Source organism: Neopelma chrysocephalum, unplaced genomic scaffold, assembly GCF_003984885.1.
Source record: "Neopelma chrysocephalum unplaced genomic scaffold, ASM398488v2 Primary Assembly neopelma1_96234, whole genome shotgun sequence".
Taxonomy (NCBI): Eukaryota; Metazoa; Chordata; class Aves; order Passeriformes; family Pipridae; genus Neopelma; species Neopelma chrysocephalum.
Genome location: NW_020924883.1, coordinates 227,641 through 239,808, shown reverse-complemented (window position 1 = coordinate 239,808; position 12,168 = coordinate 227,641). Strand labels below are relative to the sequence as shown.

Below are 12,168 nucleotides of genomic sequence, written 5' to 3'. Positions count from 1 at the left end.
GGACTAGTAGAGATTGCATCTGCTTCGGCTGAGAGTGCAGAAGGGACATGTGGCATGTTGAATGGCTAACTTAATTAGGCATCACTGGGTTCAGCTTGTGTACCCTGAGTTAGAATGGTTTGGGTTGGAAGGGACCTGAAAGATCACCTAGTTCCAGCTCCAGTTTAGAGTTATTTGAATGCTTTCTGAAGTCTTTTCATTCTGGGATAAGATTTTCTCTGCACTTCTCTGTCAGACTGCTTTCTTGCTTAATGGCACATCTGTCTGGTTGGCTCTCCCTGTGCAAGCTGGGAATGCTCATTCTCACTCAAAGTGAGACCAAAGGGACATACAATGCATGTGCAGGCAGATCACATAGACTTGTGCAGCTTTGTTTTGCAAGTGCAGATGATATTTAAAAATACTCAAACAAACAACAACAAAACCAAACCCAAGGAAAAGCCATTTGCAGCCTAAAAAGAAAAGGATGTTACATTCCTCTCACTGTTCAGGAGCTGCTCAGCCTTAACAGTGACAAAAGCACTTTAGGTAAATTTATGCGTGGGAAATTTAAACCCATAAGATTACAATTTCATCATAGCAGTTATAAATATGTAAAAGCCAAGGGTTGTAAAGAAAAGCTCTTGACAGTCCTTAGGTGCTAGTAGGTGTTAATATTTGAGTTTCTTTACAGCTCTAGTAAAGCAGTACATACTCCTATGTTTTTTAGCAGCAAAGTGGGTTTATAGGGGAAAAATGATAGGATGACTAAATTTTTTTTAAAAAATAAGGAAAATTAGTCCTTTAATTTTTAATCTGTATTCTAAGAACAGCGGAAGACAGCGACCCTGACAGCTGCAGTGGTGTTGTGTTACACTAAGTGTGCTTTAGCTGTAGTTGGAGTCAGTTTGCAAATTGGTGGTTTGGCTACTGGGCTATAAAATTGCTGGATATTAGAAAGAGTCAGAAGAGGAGCAGCTGAAGAGATCCTGGTTTTGAACTGTGGAAAGATGCACCATTCTGGGAGCAGCTGATCCTGCAAGGCCAAATGTCAGAATATCAGCGGGGAAAGATTGAAAGAAAATATATTTTGGATAGGCACATCTTAGAACAGACTGTCTACGAATGCAACAGAACAGATTCTACACATCATTTCCTGAGGAGATCCAGCTTCCTCTGATGCTGATGATATTGGTTGTAGTGCAGGACATTAATAAAAAAAAGGAATAAAGTTCCTTTTTTTTTTTTACGCTTTTGCATTTGGAAAACATTCTGGCAGTAATGTATGTTCCTGACTTAATGCTCAAGATTTTTCTGCATCTGTCTGCCTGCTTCTACAGGCAAGACAATCATGTTTAATTCCAGTGGTGGTTGTCTCACCCAACCATTCTAAATGGTGGGCAGCAAGAAATCATGAACTGCATAGATAAGATAAGGCAGGAACAGGGAGTTGGAAAGACATCCCTCCCCAAAACAAAGCAAAAAAAAGAATCTTCCCACTATCCAACTTTTTTTGTGTAAAAACCTCCTTTCTCTTGCAATCATTTTAAAAGCCAATGCCACTGGAAAGCCACTAATCATCCTTGGCTGATCTGTTACACTCCAGCAGTTTTAATGGCTCAGAGGAGGTGCCAGGCACCTACATCCTGTTCTCAGCTGTGCTGCTTGAATGTGTGCAGCCTTTATTATACAACTTTGCTCCTTCCTGATTCTGACTCCCCACCTGCAAAACGTTAACAATGCCGATACTTGAATAAAAACTTCTGCAAATGGCAAATGCACACCAAGTGGTATGTATTTTATTCTGTGGAATTGTATTTCTCTTGTTGTCACATGAAGCATTTTATGAATACAAGCAACATTTTAGTAGAATAAAACACTCATTCTAAATCCATATAATCCACTTAAAACAGTCATACCCATTGGTGTGTTGACTGTTGCTTACATAAGCTGTGTTTAACCTACAATATTGTTTGACATTATTTTTCCTGGGTTTTTGTTTGTTTGTTTTTTTACTTTGAGGAGGAATAAATGCTGTCACTCACATTGACACTGAAGTTCTAAATATACATAAAGGACAGAATATTGGTTTATCTGTACTTTTGTAAAGGATACAAATTAAAAATTTCTTATTAGGTGGGTTTACCAAACTGTGACTCAATCTCCTGTATCATCCATAGATGTTATAACAACTTTGTGTGATTGTATAATAAAACCAGAATTTCCAGATTCTAAAAGTTTTTCTTTTTTCTAGGCTGTTCCTAAGAAACTATTCTCCAAAATACCATTCTCAATATACTCATAGTCTGTAAAATCAAAAGGAGACATTGTGATCATACAGTCAAACCATCTTTGACTAGATGTCACATGGCTCTTCAGAATTAATTCCTATTTGGTGCAGAGCATAGGTTTTAGAAGTTTTCCAATTTTGATTAAAACTCTGCCAACAATGCAAAGTATCCAGAAGGTTTTAGGCTGTTTTATTTTTGCTTTATGTGAGGTTATTTAGCTTCAACTTTCAACTATTTCACATTGCTCTAACTATTTGTGAGTCTTAAGAATACTCCTGTTTAGCAGTTTGATGACCTGCATATGTGTTTGGACACTGTGACCTAAAAGGCTTCCCTTTTCTCAGCCAGGAACACATCCTAATACCACTTCCTTGTGGATTTGTTTTTCTGTTCTTTTTGTCATATTTGGGCTTATTTCTTGAGTCCTTGCTATATCCCTTGACTTCGATGCAGGAAGCTAGCAGTAGATTTGCAGCCCTGCTCAGTGTAGATGTATGGTAAATTTACATGTCATTTTATGAGACCAAATGCACTGTAATGAGGTAGTCTGAAGAAGACATTTGGGTAATTTGGTACTGTTGCCATTGCGAGAGACTGAGATTTCTTACCATCTCTTTTGACTTTCACACTGTCCTGGCAAATAGTGGAAATGCAGTCAGGTGATTTAAGCTGTTGTGTGATGCTAATATATGTTTGTTATTCCACCATTGTCCAGTTTTGTATTTCAGCCCCTACTATTGGGGTAAAGGAACTGAATGAATGTTTAGAAATACAATAATAGTACTAATAGGAAACCACTGCAATTTTTGAAGCTCCTGAAATGTCTTCCCTGGTGAGAACAGACATCTGCAGCATCTCATATTCTATCCAACAAAGCTTAAGTTTGTATACTTTAGAAGATACAAGTGTGCACATTTGAAGTTTGTCTTGGTTTGGAAAAAAATGATTTTATAAGGACAGAGAGTATTCATAGACAGTAATCATATGAAGAATCACGTTTATGTGAGGCCATTTTGAAGTCCTTTTATCCCAACAGAAGACAAAGTAGAAATAGCTGATAAAGATTGCTATTGAATCATATTGAAGCATAGATGGCAGAAATTTTGTCAAGTCTGTAGAGACCATGCTGCAACCCTGTAAGTGGTCTGATTGGAGACTGAAAAGCTTTAGTATATGCAGTTTAAAAATCTATCCCGTAAATAATAGCCATGGATATAAAAATCTTTATTTTCTTTTTCTCAATTGGTAATATGACAAGTGTTGTGTATTATGAATCCATAACAGAATGACTGTACTTGACACATTTCAAATGTCAGAATGTGCACAGGGGCCATCCCAAAGTTGCAAAATGGAAATGTTGCCCTTGTTTCAGCTGGGGCTTTAAAATAAATGAAACCAGTAACTAGCAGGTTCATTAATCAAGCATCACTCCAGGCTTTTTGTTGTCTGATTTGCAGAAATTGAGACGTAAGGCCTCCTTGGAAGCACTGTCAGCATTTTGCAGGGTGTGAAAATAGTGTTTCAGTTGGAAAAATATTTGACTTTCTTCAGCCTGCTGAATGTAGGAAAAGAAACTTCAGTCCTTTTTCATTTGACTGGGGGTTGGACTGCAATGTTTCCTTAGGCTGGTTGTATGTGTCTTTCACAGTTTATTTTAAACGGTGCTGATAATGATGTTTAAGAGCTACAATAATCTATGTTTTAATAGCAGATAACTTTGCTGATAGCTGCAAGGCTGGAGTTCAGTACAGAACGAGCCAGCTTGTTCCAGAGGTGACAATGCTGACAATTATCCTCTATTGATTTGAAGTGATAGATCAGAGACAAACACACTGGCCATGAAAGTGCAATGTTCCCCAGTGCTCAATATCGGGGTCAGCCCTGTTTATTATCCTCATTAACAACCTGGACGAGTACTGAGTGCACCCTCAGCAAGTTTGCAGATGACAGCAAGTTGAGTAGGAGTGTTGATCTGCTGGAGGGTAGGAGGGTGCTGCAGAGGGATCTGGACAGGCTGGATCAATAGGTTGAGGCCAGTGATATCAGATTCAATAAGGTGAAGTACCAGGTTCTGCCCTTGGCTTACAACAGCTCCATACAGGCTGGGGAAGGACCTGGCAGTGCTGATTGACAGAGACTGAACGTAAGTCATCAGTGTGCCCAGGTGGCCAAGAAGGTCAGTGACATCACTGGCTTGTATCAGAAATAGTGTGGATTCAGCAGGACCAGAGCAGTGATTGTCCCCCTGTACTCGGCACTGGGGAGGCTGCATCTTGAGTTCTTTGTCTGGTTCTAGGCCCCTCACCTCAAGAAAGACATTGAGGTGCTGGAGCAAGTCCAGAGATGAGCAACAAGGCTGGTGAGGGATCTAGAGAGTAGGTCATATGAGAAGCTGCTGAGGGAGCTGGGGATGCAGAAAAGGAGGCTCAGGGTAGACCTTATTCTTCTCTACAACTGCCTGAAGGAAGGTTGTAGGAAGGTGGGAATCAGTCTTTTCTCTCTGGTAACAACTAAGAGGATGAGAGAAAATGGCCTCAAGTTGTGTCTGGGAAGGTTTAGATTACATATTTGGAAATTTTTTTCCTGGAAAGGGTTGTAAAGCATTGGAACAGAACTGCCCAGGGAAGCGGTGGAGTCACCATCTCTGGAACTGTTGAAAAAAACCTGTGGATATGGCATTTGAGAATGGTTTAATGATGAACGTGGTGGTGCTAGATTGATGGTTGGACTTGATGGTCTCAAGAGTCTCTTCCAACATTAATGATTCTATGATTCTAAGTAAGAGTAATTGTTAAGTTGTACTACGAAGGTATCTGAAATGCCAGAGAACTAGTGAAATTGGGCCATGTAAATTATGCCACTGATACTTCCATAAAATGTAAAATCCAATAGAACACTGGTCAGTGAAGAGACTACTGAGGAGATGTATTTACTTTGCTAAGTCCAGGATACCACTGTTTGATGTTATATATCACTTAATTATAAATTAGCACATGCAGATGTCTGAAGGACTTAAATGATTTATGACAAGAGCTATAGGACTAGTGTAAGGATAGAAAAAAATTCCATCTGAAATTTCCAAAATTTTTTAATAGATATACTAATTGCTATGGTAAAATAAGCATGAGACCCAAGATATTTCAGCTGCTAGATGTTATACTCCAAACCTATTTAAGTTTAGAGAGCTTAAAGTTTTATCCCCTAGTGGACATTGAATCAGCCTTTCAGTATATTAAGAAGATGCAATTTTAGGCCCAAGTTAGATGGAGTTGTGACATACCAGTTTACGTTCAGAGTGATATTAAGAGTAATCCTCATGGTATATTGAAATTCAAGATTATAGTATTGCAAGACTAGATATTACTAGATACTAACATTGTGTTCAATGATGTAAGCAGAACTTTAGGTGCTGTACCGAACAGACCTATGAATAAGAGATCTCTTTTTAAATTGTGTTCAGAATTGTGAGCTTGTAGCTCTTGTTACAAGGTGAGTTATATAACCTGTGGCTAAAAATTATAAACTATCTTGTATAAACATAGGAGTTGCTTTTAAGCTCATGCAGTAGAGACTTTTGCTCAGTGTTTCAAGGCTGAGTAATTTTAAAAAATGAACCAGAACATCTGAGCTGTTAAGGCACTTCAGATCTGAGGAAGGGAAAAATCCTCAACTGCTTGAGACATGCTTTGCCTGTGACAGCTGGGGCTGGTGCTCCTGGAAGCCATCAGCCAGGAGCCCAAGTTCCCTGAAACTTGTTCTCAGCTCTGCCACAAAGCTGCTGAGATTTTCATCCTGTGATTTTGAGCTGCCCTATGGTCTGATGTGGTACAACACACAAGAAGGGAGGAGGTTGGGCAGAGGCAGTGGCCATGTTCACTCATCAGTTAATTCAGTGGTACTTGTGAATAGAAAACCTGTCAAGACTACCCCAAGAAGAGAAAATGTGGATCCTTTTGCCTTTCATTGTTCCCTGTTTTTCCAGTCAGACATGAATCCTGGCCTGCAATAGATACACTGAGCTTCTCTAGAATTTTAGTGCGATGCGTGCCCTCCCCAGCAGCTCTGGCTGCTAATAAACTGCCTTGGGACAAAGCCTCTGTATCTTCATCACTAGCCACGCTGTTCCCTTTTCACAACTTACTCCTCTACAGTTTTACTCCTAAAGGATGAAGAAGAATTTGTTGCCACACAGTTTTAGGCTGACATGTATGGATTTATGCAAAGAGCTCTGAGATCTAGGGGTAGGAAGACTGCAGTGGAAAGACAAAGAGTATTTCCATTATATTAAAATCCACAGCTGTAGACCATTATACCTCATGGATGTGGAACTATACTGTTACTGCTACAATTGCTCACAATTATATAGCAAAGCAGATAGAAACCACTGAAGTCATATATCAGGACTGACTGGCTTTTTTGTGGCTATAAGGTAGAAAAAATGTGCATTGAATTTCAGCTTTTGTCCATGGGTGACACTGTGGTAGCTTGCCCTTCTGTTGTGCACGATGTGTGTCTTTGGGCATAAGTGGTAATTTCAAGGATTCTCTGCTGCCTTCTTTCCTCTTCTGCTTTTCTGTTTTCTGCTCAGCCTGTATTAACATCTGTTTCTTTTTTTATCTTGCTTTTCTTCAGAATGTGTAGCATAATTATGACAACTGCTTTGATTGTGGATTGTCATTGATCCTTGCGGAAGAAGCACTTTGTCAATCAGCAAAAATGCATCACATAGCACTGCTGGAGTCCCTGACTTTTTATCCAGCTTTAGAACCCTACATTTGTAAAATGGTATCTGCAATTAATTTTCCATGCTCTTGACCTATGCCAACATCTGCTTTACCCAACTGTCTTCATCTGTTTTTATGATGCAAACTTGCTGTTGCTATTGTGAGTCAAAGAATACTGATAGGTTAAGAAAATATCTCAGTTTTTAATTACGATCAAAAAATCCGCACTAAATTTTTCTTAAGCTGAGCAGTACAGTTTTGGAGGTCTTAATTTTGTGATTGCACATGGATAGCCGGAGGTGTGTCAACAGTCTTCATCACTTTTCCTGCATTCCTGAATAATGGCTTGGGTCTCAGTTGTTCACTAACCAGGATATGTCCTCCTATGCCCTTCAACCCTAAATCTATTGACTTTTTGTTTTTTCATTACAAGGTGAAATGCAAAAAGAGAATGCTGTTGAATTATATGCTTAAGTAGAGCTGGTATCACAGAAAACTTTATGGGACAGCGAAGGTACTTACTGGTTTTGTTAGAAACATAGAATCATAAAATGGTTTGGGTTGGAAGGGACATTAAAGATCATCTTGTTCCAACCCTCCTGCCACAGACAGGAACACCTCCCACTAGACCAGGCTGCTCAAAGCTCCATCCAACATGGCCTTGAACATCTGCAGGGATGGGGTATCTACAACTTCTCTGAGCAGCCTGTGAGCAGTGCCTCACCACCCTCACAGTAAAGAACTTTCACCTAATATCCAGTCTAAACTCACTCTCTTTTTGTTTAAAACCATTTCCCCTCATCCTATCATTACACTCCCTGATAAAGAGTCCTTCCCTGTCTTTCCTGTAGGCCCCCTTCAAGAGCTGGAAGGTTACTGTAGGGTCTCCCCAGAGACTTTCTGTAGGCAAAACAACCTGAACTGTCTCAGAATTTCCTCATAGGAGTGGTTTTCTAGCCACCTGATCATCTTCATGGCCCTCCTCTGGACATGCTCAAACAGGTATATGTCTGTTTTATGCTGGGGACCCCAGAGCTGGATGCAGCACTACAGGTGGGGTCTTATGAATGTATAGTATAGATGGAGAATGATCTCCCTCAACCTGCTGGCCATACTTCTTTTGACACAGCTCAGCACACAGTTGGCCTTCTGGGATGCGAGTACACACTGCTCGATCATGTTCAGTTTTTCATCCAACAATATGCCCAAGTACTTCTCCGCAGAGCTACTCTCAGTCTCATCACCCAGCCTGTATCCAGCTACAGGATTACCCTGATCCAAGTGTAGGACCTTATACTTGGTCTTGTTGATTTTCACGTGATTCACGTGGGCCCACCTCTGAAGTCTGTCAAAGTCCCTCTGGATGGCATCCCTTCCCAGTAAGGTACCACAGAATCACAGAAGGGATTAGAAGGGATCCACAAGGATCATTGAGTCCAACTCTTAGCCCTGCGCAGGACTGTCCCCAAGAGTCACACCAGGTCCGTCATCCAAACACTTCTTGAACTCTGTCAGGCTTGGTGCTGTGACCACTTCCCTGGGGAGCCTGTTCTAGTACCCCAACCACACTCTGAGTGAAGAACCTTTTTCTAATATCCAGCCTAAACCACTCTTGACATAATTTCAAACCATTCCCTCGGGTCCTGTCACTGGTCACCACAGAGAAGAGATCAGTGCCTGTCCCTCTTCTTCCCCTCAGGAGAAAGTTGTAGACTGCAATGAGGTCTCCTGTCGCAGCCCGGGAGAGTAAAGGGTCTGACCACAGAGATAGAATGAGGCAAAGTGATCCTTTTTTACAAGGGCACATAGGCTTTTATAGGGTACTGAGGGAACTTGCCAGAAGGGTAGGCGGAACTTGGGAGGAGCATGCCAAACAGGGACATACAAGGGAAAAAGGGGAAGGTCTTAACCATAAATGGGGAGAAACAACCATATAAAGAGTGACCAAATAAGGGAATGCCGCATTGCAGCAACTGGGAGCCAATCAGAGACAAGGGGGAAAGCAAGGGTACAGAACAAGGGGGAATTTTTATATAAATGAATAAAAGGGGTACATTAAAAGGTATAAAACACAATGCCATAAAGCACAGACTTTAACATAACGTTCACACAGCTCCAATTTTGATCTGAAGGTGGTAAAAGTGGTGTCTTCTAGAGTTCCACAGATTTCCTTTACTGTCTCTTGTTCAAACTTCCACATTTCGTAGCTATCAGAATTTTGGTTTTCCACAGTGTCCCCTCAGTCTCCTCTTCTCCAGGCTGAGCACACCAAGTGACCTCAGTCACTCCTCATACGGCTTCCCCTCAAGGCCCTTCGCCATCTTCATTGCCCTCCTTTGGACACTCTTTAATAGCTTCATGTCTTTCTTATATTGTGGTGCTCAAAACTGCCACAATATTCAAGGTGAGGCCTGACCAGTGCAGAGCAGAGTGGGACAATCCCCTCCCTCCGCTGGGTGGCTATGAGATGCCTGATGCCCCCAGGACATGATTGGCCCTCCTGGCTGCCAGGGCACTGCTGACTCATATTCAACTGACCATCCACCAGGACCCCCAGGTCCCTTTCCGTGGCACTGCTTTCCAGCATCTCATTCCCCAGTATGTATGAACATCCAGAGTTTCCGGGTTTGCCCCATCCCAGGTGTAGAATCCAGCACTTCCCTTGTTGAACTTCATATGCTTGGTGATTGCCAAGTCCTCTAATTTTTTCGAGGTCTCTCTGCAGAACCTCCCTGCCTTCAAGGGAGTCAACAGCTCCTCCCACTTTTGTGTTGTCTGCAGACCTGCTTAGCATTCCTTCCAGTTCTGCATCCAAGTCATTTATGAAGAGGTTGAAGAGCACAGGGCCTGAGATGGAGCCCTGCAGAACCCCACTAGTGACAAGTCACCACTCTCATGTTACCCCGTTCACTATAACCCTCTGTGCTCGACCCGAGAGCCAATTGCTCACCCACTACATGATGTGTTTATCCAGCTGTGGGCTGGACACTTTGTCCAGAAGGACATTGTGAGAGACAGTATTGAAAGCTTTACTGAAATCCAAAAGTAGGAACTGTTAGAACAATTTTTCTCCTATGGCCTGCTCTGGGACAAGCACAGTCTAACATTCTGTCTCTGAGAGTGCCATCCTCACTCCTGTCCTTTTCCAGGAGAGTCTGTCAGAACTCACATGTATGTGAGTGTTGAGATCCTTTAGGCAAGTCGAGAATGAAGTGTGCTAGATACAGCATGAGAACAACTTCACTAGGAGAGAGAATACTCAGCCGGAACAATTCCTCTGCAGACAAACTAACAATGCTGCAATGCTGTTCAGTGCCAGCTTTCCACATGGATGATTATTACGCCTTTTGCTGATCTCTCCTGGCTCCATTCAGATTCACAGCTGGCTGGATGTTACTTTCCACAGCCTGTATCTGAGTTTTTTCTCTCTTTTTTCTTTTTATTCTATAGTGTTCCTGTGACAGCTGCTTTCTTGTTATCTGTGGAGGAATTTCTGATTTCTTCTTACACACGTAGGACAGACTAAGGTGAATGATGGCAGTATGAGGGTTACAGTTACATTTACATTTGGGAGTGGCACCTTCAGAATCTCTTCTCCACAGACTGCATCCCCACACCTTCATGTTTAATTTTGCAGCATAAAAGTCAGAGATTCTGGTAGGAAATTTATAACCTACTTCAGAATTAGGAAGTTTTTTTTTAACCCAAGCATGTTTTCCTCAAAATGGAAAAGGTTACACCTTCAGCTTGCCTGTAATTTCTACTTATAGTAATGGCATTTTCACATACTGGACTTGACACATTTTTAATAATGTTGAAATATTTATTCAAGGAGATCCCCTCATAGTATACTTGAAAAAATACTCTCTCACAACAGGGTCTAGTCTTTGTATGTTAAAAATCATGCTGCTTTGACAAATTGGTGATTATTTTTTCAGCATGTGATTTTTTTTTTTCATTTTTCAAACTTTTTTTCCCACAGTTTATAACACTGGGCGAGGGAGATCTTACTGCAGCATACCTGCATGGGGCTCCCTTCCCAAGAATTCTGTTGAATCAATGAGGCTGAAAATGGTAGAAAGTAGTTTTGATTCACACAGAGATAACATTTCATTTCAAATTAGAGCACTTAAGGAAAGAAGAAGAGTGCTTGAATTACCTCAGAGCAGCTTTTATTACCACAGCAGTATTCCATGCAAGTCTGTGAAGAAGAGCTGCATGATGCACAGAAGAACCCTGTGAGTGCTGAAGTGAGGAGACTAGAAATGATGATTTTGTTAAAAATAGTTTGATCTTCAGTCTGGCTCAGGTTTGATTTCTAGACATTCAGGAAATTGAACTTTTGAAGCTGAAGTCAATGGGAAAAAGTCTGCTGTTCCCCTCTCAGTAAGTGTGACTTTATGGAAATGTTAAAATGTACCTTATTGCATAGACTTTCCTTTTGACAAGAAATGGGAATCTGTATAATTAATTACTCCAGACATATTATTTCAAAGCCTTTGGATTAGAAAGTATGGACACCTTTCAAAAGAAAATATTTTTATACAAATGAGCTGTTTTCATACAGAATGAAACAAGATAGGCTAGGCATTCAACAGTAACATGTGGATGAATACTCCTAAAATACTCAAAGGCAATACTAAATACAATAAACACAATACTAAAATAACTGCCGAGTCTTGACCTTGTTTTCAGTAATAAAACCCAGTGATTGTACAATTTAGAGAAAGCTATTCTATTTAAATAACAATGATATTTTTGTAAACAAAATTTTATGCACTGACATGTCAGATGAGTAAATTGCCTTGTAGCGATGTTTTAAATTATATTGTAGAAGGTGGTATCAATACAACCTCAAAATAGAAACAATTAGTCAGCAAATCTCAACGTAAGATGTTTGCTAAAAGTCTTCCAGATAAAGCTATAAATAGGACTGTGATCGGGCATGTTGGGATTCTTTAGATTTCTCTGTCTAGCATCCTGCATTGTCTCCCCCTTACCTGTGCACAATGACTGACTGAGAGGGGTCAGTTTGACTTCTCCTTTCACTGATATAGTTATCTGTAGTGTTCAAGGTGAGTCTGAATGTTTCACACCAGGCTGGTCTAGTTTGAAGAAAAGGAGACTGCAACTTCATTGCACTCTACGGCTTCCTGGGGAGGGGGCAACAAAAG

General features: G+C 40.8%; 1 protein-coding gene across 5 annotated transcripts in view; it reads left to right on the top strand.

Moving 5' to 3' along the window:
- Positions 1-12,168, top strand: part of PCSK5 (proprotein convertase subtilisin/kexin type 5) — a 212,224-nt gene that overhangs the window by 32,706 nt on the left and 167,350 nt on the right. The window contains exon 1 of one of the 5 annotated variants that reach the window (XM_027708434.1): positions 6,944-7,055. The exons of the other annotated variants lie outside the window; for them this stretch is intronic. Within the exon in view, the coding sequence (XP_027564235.1) occupies positions 6,987-7,055 (69 nt within the window). The 5' untranslated portion in view covers positions 6,944-6,986. Of the gene's footprint in view, positions 1-6,943; positions 7,056-12,168 lie in introns of those variants that run through there. 5 annotated transcript variants of the gene reach the window in all.